The sequence below is a fragment of the Ctenocephalides felis genome, unplaced genomic scaffold (genome assembly GCF_003426905.1).
Source record: "Ctenocephalides felis isolate EL2017-DRISC unplaced genomic scaffold, ASM342690v1 CF-g0.4_SCAFFOLD_03572, whole genome shotgun sequence".
In the NCBI taxonomy this organism is placed as follows: domain Eukaryota; kingdom Metazoa; phylum Arthropoda; class Insecta; order Siphonaptera; family Pulicidae; genus Ctenocephalides; species Ctenocephalides felis.
In genome coordinates this window covers 31,403,006-31,419,724 of record NW_020539726.1, presented here as the reverse complement: position 1 = coordinate 31,419,724, position 16,719 = coordinate 31,403,006, and the positions used below count along the sequence as shown (strand labels likewise).

Below are 16,719 nucleotides of genomic sequence, written 5' to 3'. Positions count from 1 at the left end.
CTTGGCAGATCGTTGCACAAAACTGACAAACGATAGTCCTCACCGAAATACATCAAATGGCTTTTAAATTTCTAAAATCGGTTCAGGCGTTTTTGAGAAAACGTCGATCAAAAGTCTAATTTTGACAAATGCCAAAAAGACCATACTGATTTTGCAAACTTTGACGAATTTTTAAAGCTGAACCAGTTGTCGTAGGGCCGTAATATTTAGTATGATCTAGAAGACTATGGTATCTATCGTCAAAAAAATAATCATAAAAATCGTCGAAATTTTTTTTTTAAAAAACTTTATTACAAGAAAACGGCCCGGCCGATCTCTACCAAAAACTAATCAGCACGATTCCCAACCAATATCTTTCGAACGGTTTTTGAATTTTCAAAATCGATTCAGAATTGCGGGCTAAAACGTAGACGAAAAATTTTTCACTTTTCTGCCATTTATGAAGAAACGGCTTGGCCGATCGTCGCACAAAACTGACAAACAATAGTTCTCGTCGAGATACATCGAATGGCTTTTAAATTTTTGAAATCGACCCAGCCGTTTTCGAGAAAACGTCGATTTACGGCAAAAAATCTGTTCACATACACACACACACACACACCACACACACACACACACACACACACACACACACACACACATATTTTTCCAAATTTGGTCTCATTCGATTCAGAATGGCTTGAAACGTCGAGAAAACATAAAATTAGCGAATCGGGTTTTTTGATGAAAACATAAACTTCTCCTTCGGGAAGTTAAAAATACTATCCTTTATTTTGTACTCTATTTTATCTATATTTATGTTATTGTTAATTATTGTTACTAAATATTGTATTATTTAGCAGTTGTAACAGATAATGTAATTAAAAAAAAAAAAAAAAAAAAAAAAGAGTTTTGACATATATACGATTTATCTTGTTGAACTTTTTAACCATAAAAATATTGAAGATACTAAAGAAATAATTGTATTACTAATTGATGATCAAATTCAATTTAAAATTGTTAAAAAAATTATATAACCAAAACTAGTTTAATAATCTCTGAGTATTTAGAAAGTATTTGCAAAAATAATTGTAAAATAATAAAATAGTTTGTCCAAAATATTTTTAACATAACATATTGTATGATAAAAGAAATATTTAGAATATTTTAATAATAATAGTATAATTAACTGGTCATGAAATGCTATTCAAAATTGGTATTAAAATTTGCTATAATAACCACTAATTTAATAATATCTCATTTGAAAAATATCTGTAAAAATAATAGATTTCGTTCAAAATATTTGTTAAACTTATGGAAAATAATATGTATTATTACAAATTGATTTTTTTAATTAATAAAGACAAAACTAAATGGTTAACATGATTTTTATACTACAATAATTTAGGTAAAAATAATCCAGAATTCAATTAAGAATAACATATTAGAAATTAATTGAGACTAGTAAACTTGGTCTTTTAACGTATCTAATACTATCTATTTAAATTTGAATATAAATAACTTAGTTTTTTGGTATAAAATTAAATAAATTAGTTAATGTCATGATGAAGTGTTATTAATTAAAATATAAAAAATACATATATTTTCATTATTTTCAGGTTTCTTGGATAAGACGTAAAGATTATCATTTGCTCACGGTGGGTTTGACGACTTATTCAAGTGATGAAAGATTTTCAGCAATACATCTACAACATTCTGAGGTAAATAATAATGATATAAAAATACTTTTACTCTAATTATTTCTTAACCTTATTCTAAAAAACTTAATTTTATCCTCTAATTTTGTTCCATTCAATGCAACTCGGTTTGAGCTCAAATTTGTGAATGATCGAACAAAATTTAAATATATTTAAAAAAATCAAATTTGAAAGATTTTTATAAGATGGAATTTTTATAGGACTTTTAAAAAATATAGCAAGTTGTACAAATTTATTCGTATTTGGAAAAAAAATCTTACAAACATTTTACGCAATTTTTTTTTTAGTTTATTCTAAGTAGCTACTAAGAATTCAAGACAAATTTTCTGTGTGAGCAGTAATGGAGAGAAAAATAGTAGAAAAATAAAATATAAAATTTTATTAAATTGTAAATTTAATTTACTATATGCATACATATACACAAATAGACATATGAAAATTTTATATCTCTATAATTGAATAAATGCGAATGCAAACTATGAATACAAAACTACGAGTACAAACGCATCTGTGCCGTTGGCGGTAAATCCGATTTAAAATGATTATGAAAAAATCCTTTTACATTCAAATGTTCTTTTAGACTTACTGCCATTAACAAAACGTGTGTGACAGAATATTTGAAGTATTAAATAAATTTAAAATTTCTCTATAACATTATTTACAGAGAACCGTAACAATGTGAATGTTGCCAAAGCATAGTAAAAAAATTATAAAAAAAATGTAGAACTGAAAAATAATTCTGTTGTTTGAAATAGTACACTAGTAAAAGCCTTATAAAATTTTATATTTATAGTTTGCAATTTAATGTACATATTACGTTTCTTAAGATTTTATCTTATAGTGCACTTAAACATATGTAGTACGTATTTTCAAATTATATGTCGGAGTTCTCTAATTTTCATCACTTATTTTTTATAAATTTATTATGGTATTTATCAATAATAATTTTTTTTTTTCAGGATTGGACACTTCAAATAAAATTCGTTCAAGCAAGAGATGCTGGAATTTACGAGTGCCAAGTATCGACGCACCCTCCAACGAGTATATTTATACATCTCAATGTTGTGGGTGAGTAAAAATATTTAAAAATATTTTAATATTAGTACTTTATTTTCATAATCATAAAGAATTTTGAAAATCATAAATGCAACATTGTGCATTAAGAAACTTTAAAGAACTCACATATATTTGGTTAAAAAGCTCTTCTAAAACAACTTTTACTTCTTGATGTCAGATATTATTTGTTAGAACAGTAATCATTTACAAAGCTTAACTATGCTTAGAAGAAAATTTCAAAAACATGGAGAGATCAAAATTGAGAATAACTATAATATTTCCTAATTTTCATAAATATGAATCAATGCTTAATTTTGAGAAACCACATATTTTTATAAGAATACTTTTAAAACAATTTCTAGTCTTTTCTTACTAATTTTATATCATATTATTTACGTAAATTTATTAAAAAAGTAATTATTTAAAAACAAGCCACAAAAATCATATAAAAAAAATAGGAAAAAATATTGTATCAAGGACATATTTATTGCAAAAAAAATACAGATGGAATTAGAGTACGAATGTAATTTTCAGGTATTTTTTTTATTACACATTAGGTCTATAATGAAATTTCTAATAATCAATTAAGTAAACAATGAATCTTTTAATAAGTGATGTAACATTTTAATAATAAGTTACTAAACTTATTTTTAGATTTTATATTTATTTGTTACGAAAATAAATACTAATTTTATTAAATTTTATTTATAAGGTTTGGAATTGTTTACACAAAAATCTAAAAATAAATATCAAAAAATCACTATTTTAAAATTCGTACTTTTTAACTTCCCGTAGGGTAAGTTATTGTAATGGGCCGAAAATCGGAATTGAAAATTTTTACATTTCTCGACGTTTTGAAGGTTTCTGAACGTTTTGGCATACCTCAGAAAAAATGGATGTGTGTGTGTGTGTGTGTGTGTGTGTGTGTGTATGTATGTGTGGATACAAATTTCCAGTCACGTTTTAGGGCGCACGGATCAACCGATTTGAATGGTTCAAAAAACATTCGATTCCTATTGATTGGGAAAAGAGCTGATTAGTTTTTGGCAAAGGCAGGTCCAGCCGTTTCGGAGATACGGAGCAAAGAGTGCAGAAAATAGAAATCGAATTTTTGAGCGAACGGAGTATCCGATTTGAATGATCTAAAAAACATTCAATTAGTAATGATTGGGAGAAGTGTTTATTACTTTTTGGCAAAGGCAGGCCCAGCCATTTCGAAGATACGGCGCTAAATATGTAAAAAATGACAGTTTTTGAGAGAACTAAGCGTCCGATTTAAATGATTCAAAGAACTTTCAGCTTGTCTTAACAAAATAATTGATTTTGAAAAAAAAATTTTGTTCCATTTTTTTTTTTTTTTTTTTTTTTTAGTATTTTGTATATCGAAAATATTTCAGATTTTATTTTTAATTCTGACTATAGTTCTAATATGCTTTACAAATAATTTCAACTCTGCAATTTGGTTTATATAATTCTTATAAATATTACACAATGTTACGATATTTATAATAATCTATTTGAAAACATTCAGTATTCCTCGAACATTTCGTTACGGTGCGGGAAGTTCCAGCAATTTGCCTTAAGGCACGATGCCATAATTGCCTCAAGACAGAATTCCACTTACAGCTAGTTAGTATATTTTTAACTTCCCGAAGGAGAAGTTTATGTTTTCATAAAAAAATCCGATTCGCTAATTTTATGTTTTCTCGACGTTTCAAGCCATTCTGAATCGAATGAGACCAAATTTGGAAAAAGTATGTGTGTGTGTGTGTGTATGTGAACAGTTTTGCCGTAAATCGACGTTTTCTCAAAAATGACTGGACCGATTTTAAAAATTTAAAAACCATTCGATGTATCTCGATGATCTGAGTTTTGTGCGGCGATCGGCCGGGCCGTTTCGTTGTAAATTGCAGAAAAGTGAAAAAATTTTCGCCCACGTTTTAGCCCGCAAATCTAAATCGATTCTGAAAATTCAAAAACCATTCGATAAATGTTGGTTGGGAATCGTGCTGATTAGTTTTTGGTAAAGATCGGCCGAGCCGTTTTCTTGTAATAACGTTTAAAAAAAAAAAAATTCGACGATTTTTATGATTTTTTTTTTGACGGTAGATACCATAGTTTTCTAGGTCATACTAAAATATTACGGCCCTACGAAAACTCGTTTAGCTTTAAAAATTCGTCAAAGTTTGCAAAAATTGGTATAGTTTTTTTGACATTTGTCAAAATTAGACTTTTGATCGACGTTTTCTCAAAAGCGCCTGAACCGATTTCAGAAATTTAAAAGCCATTTGATGTATTTCGGTGAGGACTATCGTTTGTCAGTTTTGTGCGACGATCTGCCAAGCCGTTTCTTTGCAATTTAAAAAAAGTGTTAAACTTTTCGTCCATATTTAAGCTCATCCTACCGAACCGATTTTAAAAAATCAAAAACTGTTCGAAAGATATTAGTTGGGAATGGTACTGATTAATTTTAGGTGAAAATCTACCAAGCCGTTTTCTTGTAATGAACTGTTGAAAAAAAAAAATTTAAGCCGATTTTCATGGAACTTTTTTGGCGATATACATCATGGTCTTATAGAACTTACTGTAATATTACGGCATTACGACAAGTAGTTTAATTTTAAAAATTCGTCAAACTTTACTGAAATTATTATCGTTTTTTAAAGTAGGATTGATGAAATATATTATTTACACTTTTTTTTTATTAAGTCAATTATTTACACATATCGGGAAGTTCATGTAACTTGCCTCAAGGCTAAATACCAAACCAACTAGTTAACTTCCCGTAGGGATAGTTATAGTAATCGCAAAAAAATCGAAAATGAAAATTTTTATATATCTTTGCGTTTCAGAGGTTTCTGAACATTTTGGCATACCTTAGAAAAAATGGATGTATGTGTGTGTGTGTGTGTGTGTGTGTGTGTGTGTATGTATGTATGTATGTGCGTGTGTGTATGTATGTGCGGATACAAATTTTCGTCGACGATTTCGGGAACACGGATCAACCGATTTGAATAATTCAAAAAACATTCAATTCGTATTGATAAGGAGACGTGCTGATTAGTTTTTGGCAAAGACAGGTCTAGCCGTTCCAAAGATACGGGGCAAAAAGTGCCGAAAACGGTAACTCAGTTTTTAAGAGAACGGAGTGTCCAATTTGAATAAGTCAAAAAACGTTTTACTTGTATTGACAAGATGAAGAATTGACCAAATTTTCATAAAGGCAGGTCTAGCGGTTTCGGAGATCTAATGAAAAAAGTAAAAAAAAATGCCATTTGGCGGTCAAAAATGATCATTAGACATATGCACATCAAATTATCAGATATTTTATAGAGATTTTAACAATAAGTATGAATTTTGTTTACATTCCTATGGGTTCCGTACCAATGTTTACGCGTTAGACGGCGACGCGGCGCTTACGCGCTTTGATATTTCGTCTTTATGCATGTAAAGCAGTACGATTGCTTTCAAAAAAGGTCAGATCTTCCAAAATATGTCAAAATAAAGAAAACATTTTTTTTTTCAAAAAAAAAAGAAATTTAAATTTTTTTTTTTTTTTTTAAAAAAATTTTTCAAAAAAAAGTAATTTTTTGTCCAATTTATAGTTTCTCAAAAATCTTATTTTTTCGAAGTAAATTTTTTTCAAAAATGTTAATCGTTTTTAAAAAAAAATAATTTTTGGTACGGGAAGTTTCAGCAATTTGCCTTAAGGCACGATGCCTTAATTGCCTTAAGACAGAATTCCACTTACAGCTAGTTATAGTATATTATTGCAAGACAAATTCGAAAGCTGATGTTTATAATCGTCTAAAAATGTTGAGAAACGTCTGATAATATTCTAGATTTTTTTAAATTATTTGAATTGTGCAAATTGTGTAATAATGTAGTAAATAGACCAAAAAATTCTCAAATTGTCAACCGAATTGAAAACCGTCTGAAAACTGAATAAATTTTCCAAAAATTCCGCAAGTTTTATGAAAATGTCACAATTTACTTGCATTAATCGATTTTTTTTTAGAAATCGATAAAATCTGGTGAAAACGTTACAAATTATCTCGAATGTGTGAACCGTCTGAAAAATTTGCGAAATGTCTGATAATGTTGCAAATCATCTGAAAATGAGGCAAATTGTCTGAAAATATTGAACATTCTCTAAAAAGGTTTTATGATTTATCTGAAAAAGTTGCAAATCATCTTAATCATCTGAAAACGTTGCAAAACTTTTAAAATTGTCTAAAACTTTAGCAAATCGTCTGAATAATATACAAACTTTCTTTCAATCGCCAAAACTTTGTAAATAGTCTAAAATTTTTGTAGATATTGAAAACATTGAAAATCGTCTGAAAATATTGAAAGTTATCTTAAAATGTTGCAAATTAAAAAAAAAAAACGTTGTGTGTGGTCTGAACAAATTTAAATCAAACTGAAACTACATTTAACATAAATGTTTCTTTTTTTTAAGAAATATTGAAGAAGGAGAACTAAAATATTCTGTACCTTACGTTATATATCATAGTCTCATCATAAATGATATAATATGATAAAAAAAATCTGGTTTTTACAACTTAGTATCATAGAATATTGATTTGTAAATAACAAAAATGTGGAGGAACTTAGATACTGAATATAATGTAAATAATGTAGATAATGTAAATTAAAATTTGTACTTACATCGGCAGTAGATGGTCAGGCAATTAATTGTCCAGTCGCAGATTTACCTTTAACAAAAGAAATAATGCATTATTAACATCAGATGAGATTTATCAGATACACTAAAAATCTATTTAATTTCTCTACAAACGTTAAAATGTGTTTTCTCAACTCATAATCGTTTTCGTTATCGGTTTCTCAAATTTATGCAAATATCTGGAACGATTTAATCGTCTATTGTAAGGGATGTTATAATATTTGTTTCTGTGTTAATACTGGAGGAATTAAATGCTTAAATACCTTTAATACGAGGCGTAATCGATATGGATGGTTTCGGGCTGAATTTATACCTTATACAATAGAAGGAGTGCTTTAGAAGCCTTTGCGAATAATATATAACTTGGTGATGTTGTAAATTGCTTTTAGGCATGATTTCATACAGCTACCATTCACATAAACAAGTATCATATCGATGACTTCATAAGAGTAAGTTTGATTTGTAGAAGTTTTCTTTTGCCAGAAAATCCGATTTGCTGATTTTACATTCTCCCGACGATTAATTTTACTGTTACAATGTGTAAGAAATGTACATCATGTAAATTTCCAACATACAGCATTATAATGATACCCCCGTACATCTATATTATTGTTCTGAGTTTATTGCTCTATTTTATGATTAAATAAAACCAATACTAAAATGGAATGTATATTGCATAGTAATCCGTGACGTGGGAGTATAATATATATAATACTAGGAGAAGATCCGTAAAGTAAACAATATAATCGAATGACATGTAATATAATCGTGAATCATGTGCAATTGTAATAAAACATGAAGCATTAAACATTAAACATTGATCGTGGAATACACGAACATCATCCAGTGTTTTGCTGTTTAATAAAACAGTGATTTCCAATTTAGAGATATATCATTATTTTGATACAACTAATATTGCGCGCACAAAAAAGCTGCAAGAACTTCGGATACTTATTCATCATGATAATATACAAGATTATAGATAAAAACCCTAGATATTTATCTTTTTTTTATAGTTGTTAAACCCTCCATAGTTTATTAGTTCAGAGTCCAATTCATATTTATTTACAGACATTTTCATATTTTTTTATTAACTTCCTGTAAAATAAATTATAGTAATTGCAATCAATCGAAAATTATATTTTCTGCGTTTCTGGGGGTTTCTGAACATTTTGGCATATTTTAGAAAAAAAAATTGATGTACATATGTGTGTATACGTGCGTGTGCTGATACAAAATTTCGATTACGATTTTAGGCACACGGATCAACTGATTTGAATAATTCAAATAACATTCGACACCTATTGATAGGGAGACATGCTGATTGGTTTCTGGCAAAGATAGGTTCAGCCGCTTCGGAAATTCGGAGCAAAAATAGCAAAAAATGAATATAGTTTGGATTATTAAAGAAACATCTCACTTGCGTGAAAAAATGATGAATTTTTTCGGAAAGCAGGTCCAGCGGTTTCAGAAATTCAGAAAAATATGTTCAAAAAATGCCATTTGTCGGTTAAAAATATACAATTATACTATTAGATGACATATGCACATAAATATATCAGATAATTTACAGGGATTTTTTTTTTTTTTTTTTTTTTTAATTTTTATTTTCAATAGCAATCAGAATACATAACTATTCTATGAGCTATTTGGCTTATGTCATTCACTCACACACATACACACACACTTGTAAACACACATATAAATTTATCGGATCAATATTACAATCATATTCAGAGAATCACTTCAATAAATGATTCAATTATTCTGTTTATATAAGGTTGTGGTAGTTCTATGGTTCCTCCATATTATCTTCGGGCAGCTTCTTCTTCAGTCTTCTTGAAGTTGATTTTGAACTTTCATTTTTTTTTTGGGATCGTTACCATGTGTGTTAAATTGTTAATCATGTTTAAAGTTTACTTAAATAGTTTAAAAAAAATTCTCGACATTTCTGACACTGTGAATCAACTAACTAAAATGGATTTCAAAGATTTAAAAAAATTCAAAATTTTCAAAAAAGTCGATTTTTTTTAGATAAATTCAAAATTTTCAAGAGTCGATTTTCATACAAAAATTTCAAAAATTTCATTTTTTTTTAATTTCAAATTCTTTGAGAAACGATCGGCCAAACTATTTCTTTAAAATTAACACAAAAATGTTTTTATACTACAGTTTTCGCAAAAATGTTGCTATCTGAAGTTTATGTATTTGGGCAATGTTTTCAAATTTTTTTTAATAATTATCTAAATAGACTTTTTATATGAAAATAAAATGTTGTATTATAAAAAATACAAATTTGGAATTTGGCTGTGGGCTTAAACAATGCTAATTAGAATCTATGCTGAGCATGTGTTTAGTCGGTCCACTTGAATAAAATGTGTTAAAAAATTCATTAAAGACATCAATTGGAAATCGCATTGATTATTATTTTTAGTAAGAGCAAAAATTTTATTTTCCGAAAAAAGAGTAACGCTTAATTTAAGTAAAAGAGTTATTTAAATAGCTGAACCTCAATTCATATGTAATACCTATCGGGAAGTTTATGCAACTTGCTTTAAAGCAAAATAGTATTAGGTTGTCAAATATCTCCCTTCCGCTTTTTTGCTCTTGGTTTATAATACAAAAAGGCGGAAGGGAGATATTTGACAACCTTATACTTACAATTAGTTATATTATTTAATTGAAATATTTATCTTAATTTTCATCTATTGTGAGTTTTTAACGTGCCATAGGGTAAGTTATAGTAATCGTAAAAAAATCGAATATGAAAATTTCTATATATTCTACGTTTCAGAGGTTTCTGAATATTTTGGCATACCTTAGAAAAAATGGATGTATGTGTGTGTGCGTGAATGTGTGTATGTGTGTGTGTGCGTGAATGTGTGTGTGTGTGGATACGAATTTGCGTCGACGATTTTGCGAACACGGATCAACTGATTTGAATAATTCAAAAAACATTTGATAACAACTAATAAGAATACGTGCTGATTAGTTTTTGGCAAAGGCAGGTGAATTTTCAAATAAAATCAAAATATAAAAAAAAACAATTTTTTCATAAAGTAAATTTTTTTCAAAAGTTTCAAAATTTCTCAAAAATTTAATTTTTTCGGAGTTTTACTAAGTTTTTTTTTAATTTAGTTTTCGGTACGGGAAGTTCCAGCAATTTGCTTTAAGGCACAGTGCCATATACCAGTAGTTGTTGTAATATTTGAATGATTTATTATTAAAAGTTAGTAACTGTATAAAACAATTCTTTTTCCAGAGGCGAGAGCAGAAATATCAGGCCCGACCGAGAAGTACCTAAAACTAGGCTCCACTCTCCGACTGGCCTGCTCCGTGGTCCAGAGTACGGAACCGCCGATCTACGTCTTCTGGTACCACAACAATCGGATGATAAATTACGATGGCGACCGCGGCGTCAACGTCACCACCGAGCTGGCGCTGAAACACAGCGCCCTGGTGGTGACCACGGCGACGCCCAGACACACGGGCAATTACAGCTGTGTGCCCAACAATGCGCTGCCGGCCAGCACTTATGTGCACATTCTGAATGGTAAGTTGTAGAAATTGACAGATAAATATAATTTTATATAAATTTACTATATGACCCGACAGACGTTGTCCTGTACCCATGTCTACAAATTTTTAAAATAATACACTAATTGGATAACTTTTTAAACTAAAACATCTGTTGTAACGGTCGCCGTAAAATTATAAAATATCATTTCATTTAACGGTCAGGAGAAATTTTGTTAATCCCGTAAATAGGGAACGATCCTGCCCGGTTTCGACGGCTCATGTAATAAGGTTATAAAATAAGTCAATAAAATATATTCCGTCGGGCCTGAAATTCAGATAAACATTCAGTCTAGTATTAACAGTTATAGAAGAAGGACGTATTTGTAAAATAGTATTAAATAAATTTAACGTGAATATAACAGCACATTCATTTTCTCAAACAATCATCGTGGAGATTTCACATTTCGCCGATTATAAAAATTACAGTCCACTCAAGAAGCATATCAGCATCGACGTCATGTAAATCGCTCCACTAATATTTACCGTGGTACTTCATGCTGGATTAAATTAATTTAATTTTATATTATTTAAGATAACCTAAATTGCATCTTAACCTTCTCCTAATCGATATCGCGAGGGGCCGAATTGTATGTATTTATCTTTACTTTCACATTTGTTGTTATAAAGAAAAATTTTTACGAATTTTGAAAATATTGTGAAAAGATTAATAAAAGATGCAAAAAAATTATATATTGAAAAAAAAAACTACATTGAAAATTTAATACCTGAATCTTGTGTTGGCGCCCCCTAAGGCGTGCGCTCGTATTTTTCGCCGCGCTGATGAATACTTAATTTCATATTTGAAGTACAATAATTTGTCATATCCCGTTTTTATGTGTATCATTCAATCTGCCATATATATACTATATTTTATATTATTTTAATTTCTGGCACATCTCTGCTGCTATTAAATTTATTATACATATTCTGATATTGTCTAAGTTCATAAGTGAATTGAAATTTTTGGCGGATGATAGTTTCATTTGTTTTCAATGCAAACAATGACATGTCGTTTTTTACAATTTTTTTCATTCATTTTTACAATATTGCACATACATTCCAGTACTTTATAATCACATACATCCTAGAAAATTTTCTTAAACTTCAGAAAGATTTATCGTAAACCGCATAATCGTTTCTTTATATAATAGCAATAAAGCCCAAATTGATTCTACGTTTTAGTTAAAAAAACGTTTGTATGAGAATAAGAAAATGCTGTTTTTAGGATTTTTCCGGCAATTATTCGACTTTTTCTCGCCGTAAGAACCATCCTTGGACATCAACAAAAAAAAAAAAAAAGAATTGGCCAAATTGGTCCAGGCGTTGTAGAGTTTTGCGGGTACCAACACATTTTGCGATTCAATTTTATATATAAGATGTAACTATAAACAATTTAGAAATAATCATTAAAAATTTTAACAGATAATTTTTTAATACAATAATTTGGTTCGAAATTATAAAGGTTTGTTCTTATTTTAATATATAAAATTTTTAATGGTAATTTTTTTTCTAATATATAAAAGTTGCTGTTTGTATGTTTTGTTTTAAATTCTTGTCAAATACACCATGCTTAGTAGAACACAAACAGTAAATTTTCGTTTTTTTTACATTAGTAATTAATAATGAAAAAATTGAATATTACAAATAAAGTTAGTCATTAATATTTTTTCGCTTTATATTTCTACAAAAAACTAGTAGCAACTTGCATTCTGTTTTCTCCAAAAAATTAATTTGAATTTATAGTTAATATCGAGTAAATCATAAAACGTTTAGAATAAATTTTTAAATTTCTTATATAAATTTAACCCTTTCCACTCGGATGCCGCCACTCCGGCGGCATAGTCATTTTACCGTTGCGCTCGGATGCCGCCTCGTGTCGGCGACGACTCGTCGCAAACTAAACTTACATTTAATTTTTTTTCATTTTTTAAAAATTAATTTACTATTACATTTATTTATTGATTGATTTATTAATTTTATAAATAAATATATAACAAAATTAATTTAATAACTCATGATTCCCATAATTCTAATAAAGATCTGTGAAGAAATGATTTTTTAAACAGAATAGCATGGTTTTGAGTGCAATTTTTTTAAATTTTCAAAATTTTCTAATTTATTATCATAATAACTATATTTAAAAGCAATATAACCACACTTTGAAAAAATCCGATACAAAAAAAAATTCCGAGTTGAGAGATAAGTATAGCACTATAATATTCCGAGCGCAGCGTACCGACTGGCAGTCCGACTCCCGAGTCGAAAGTGTTAATATTTAATATCATGATCAAAATTTTAGACTAACAGTGATAATGGAAGCTTAAATATTCCGATTAGTTTGAATTCTTACTGTGTACAAAAATAAGACCCTTAAAATTTCATAAACTTACTCACAAAATAACTATCAATTATAGTTAAAAATCATTAATAATTATATCATTATAATAAAATGATATATTATATACTGAATAATATAAGTATATATTATATACTTTTTCACTTATTTTAAATTTAATATAAATTTCATTTGGAATATAAAAATTTTGTTTAATTAAAAACAGTTATTTCAGTTGAATTGACTAAAGCAATAATATTATATTAAGAACTTGTGAAATTTTAATTTAGTGAAAACTTTGGTAATAAAATTGGTTCAATATTTTGCCAAATCATAATACTAGTAGTTAATAATTAAAGTTTCAAGTATTTAATACTTCAAAAAAAGCTGCATACATTTCGTATTGCGTATTTCTAAGCAAAGTTGTAAGATTTCATCCGTTGATGACTTTGTCTGAATTCATTTGTTAACAATGTATGTAAAACCAGAGCTCATTTCCTAGTCGAACAAATTCCTTGCAGAAAAACAATGTTTTGATCTTTATTTACAAAACACAAAGTAGATATCGTACGTGTTAAGAATCCCGAATAAGATATTTCGAATAATACTGAGAAGAAGAAATAAATAGGATGATGGTGGTGTTGGTGGTGCTGGTGGTGTAGGAGATGTGTATTCAAACTAGCCAAGCGGGAAAACATTTCTGTGTAAATGACACCTTGTCAGACACGCGCCTGTAAACTTATCACAAAAAGTCTTAGACGCAGACCTACAACAGTTTGAACGAAGGTTCTAACACTTTAGTACGAAATTTCTATGTAAAAAAATATTAGCAAATATAATAAAGACACCTTTCAATAGCACTATGAAAGAAAACATGCATCTGTTTTTATGTTCCTGTATGGCAAGTTATAGTAATCGCAAAAAATTTTTGCATATCTTTACGTTTCAGAACTTTCTGAACATTTTGGCATACCTTATAAAAATGGATGTATGTGTATGTGTATATGTGTGTGCGTGTATCTACGTAAGTGCGGATACAAATTTTCATCGACGATTTTGCATCAAACGATTTAACCCTTTTCACTCGCGAATTCCGAGATCTATATGAGTTTTGCCTACGGCATCCGATTCAAAAATGTTAAACGGTTGAACAAACCATTTGATTTCTATTGATGGGGATACGTGCTAATTACTTTTTGGCTGAATTTTAAACAGATTTTAATAATAACAAATTTTGATCATTTTGTTATGGGTTCCGTAGTAATGTTTATTCGTAATTCGATATTTGTCTTTAAAATATCTTTGTAACTTGATTGCTTTCAAAACTAGTGGTTAATGGCATCGTGCCTCAAGACAAATTGCTAAAAATTCCTGCACCAAAAATTTAAATTTTCTAAAAAGATTTTAATTTTTTTTACACATTGAAAAAAATTGATTTTCGAGAAATTTGAAAAACTAGATTTTTTTTTAAATCGTTTTTTTTTTTTTAAATTTTGAACTTTATTTCACGCGTGGCAATTTTGGAGATAAAATATCGAAACGCGTAAACGGCACGTCGCAGATAAAGAATAAATATCAGTACAGAACCCATAAAAATATAAACATTTTTTATATATATAATATTATTATTTGAATTGTGTATAAAATATTTGATAATTTGATGTGCATATGTCTAATAACCGCCAAATGGTTTTTTGGTAATTTTTTGACCTGCCTTCCCAAAAATTTACCAAGTTTTTTCTTTGTCAATGCAAATAAAATGCTTTTTGAATCTTAAATAGAACGCTGCCTTCTCTAAAAAACTAAGTCACTTTTTGCTCCGTATATTCCAAACGGCTAGACCTGCCTTTGCCAAAAACTAATCAGCACGTTCCTTATCGATAGGAATCAAATATGTTTTGAATCACTCATCAACCGAGATCCGTGTTCTCGAAATCGTCGACAAAAATTTGTATCCGCACATACATACACACACATAGACATGCATTTTTATAAGGTATGCAAAAAATATTCAGAAACCTTCAAATATAAAAATATATAAAAAATTTCATTGTCGAAAGTTAAAATTTCAAAATTTTCAAGAAAAATTAATAAAAAAATCTAATTAAAAAAAAATTTTTTCTTTAAATTGTCAAAATTTTTCAAAAATCGTATTTTTAACTTTCCGTAGGGTTGTTATAGTAATGAGTCGAAAATAAAAAATTTTGCATTTCTCGACGTTTTGAAGGTTCTGAACATTTCGGCATACCAAAGAAAAAATGAATGTGTTGTGTGTTTTGTATGTCCGCATTCTTTCGTCCACGTTTTCGGGCGCACGGATCAACCGATTTAAATGGTTGAAAAAACATTCGATTCCTATTGATAGGTAGATGTGCTGATTAGTTTTTGGCTAAGGCAAGTCCAGCCGTTACGGAGATACGGAGCAAAGAGTGCAGAAAATAGAAATCGAGTTTTTTGAGAGGACGGAGCATCTGATTTGAATGATTTAAAAAACATTCTATTTAAAATAATTGGGAAAAGAGGTGATTAGTTTTTGGCGGAAGATATAGAGCTAAATGTGCAAACAATGGCAGTTTTTGAGAGAACTAAGCGTCTGATTTGAATGATTCAAAGAACTTTCTGCTTGTAACAACAAAGTAATAGCTTTTGGAAAAAAAAATTGTTTCATTTTTTTTTCGTATGTTTTTTCTGTATGTTGAAAATAATTCAGATTTTAATTTTAATTCTGACTAAAGTTCTAATATACTTTAAACAAATAATTTCAACTTTGAAATTCAGTTTATATAACTCTTATAAATATGAGACAATGTTAAAATATTTAAAATGATCTATTTGAAAACATTCTGTATTCCTCAAACATTTCGTTACTGTAATAAGGGAAGTTCCAGCAATTTGCCTTAAAGCACGATGCCATACATACGTTTAGTTCAGTTTTCGATAACATTTGAAGCTTTTTCTAAAAATTTATTATACGGTACGGGAAGTTCCAGCAAATTGTTTTAAAGCACAATACCACGATATCAGAAAAAATGTTGAAATTAAGATACGATAGTTGAAATAGTTTCAAAGAAAAAATGACAAACTTCCTAGAAAAACACACATTTTTCATGTGACTGACAGGCCTTATACTAAAACTTTTGTTTTGACAAACCAAGAAAATGTCAAGTTTTGTTCCTGATATGCCAAGTTGTCAAAACATAGTCCAAATGTATCATTTGCATCGGACACCTGTGATTGACGTGGCTTCTACCAAATCACTCTATGTCAGACATATGTCTGACATAGTTTACAAGAAACTTCTTAGCATTAAACACATACGATTGACATGGCAATTAGCGTGTTAATTGTAATAATTCAACTTATGT

General features: G+C 28.8%; 1 protein-coding gene across 1 annotated transcript in view; it reads left to right on the top strand.

The window, feature by feature from the left end:
- The window catches only part of LOC113388365 (lachesin-like), an 82,922-nt gene that overhangs the window by 13,707 nt on the left and 52,496 nt on the right, over positions 1 to 16,719 (top strand). Inside the window, exons 3-5 of the mRNA XM_026625750.1 lie at positions 1,599 to 1,700; positions 2,657 to 2,765; positions 10,703 to 10,993. Of these exons, the coding sequence (XP_026481535.1) occupies positions 1,599 to 1,700; positions 2,657 to 2,765; positions 10,703 to 10,993 (502 nt within the window). The remainder of the gene's footprint in view (positions 1 to 1,598; positions 1,701 to 2,656; positions 2,766 to 10,702; positions 10,994 to 16,719) is intronic.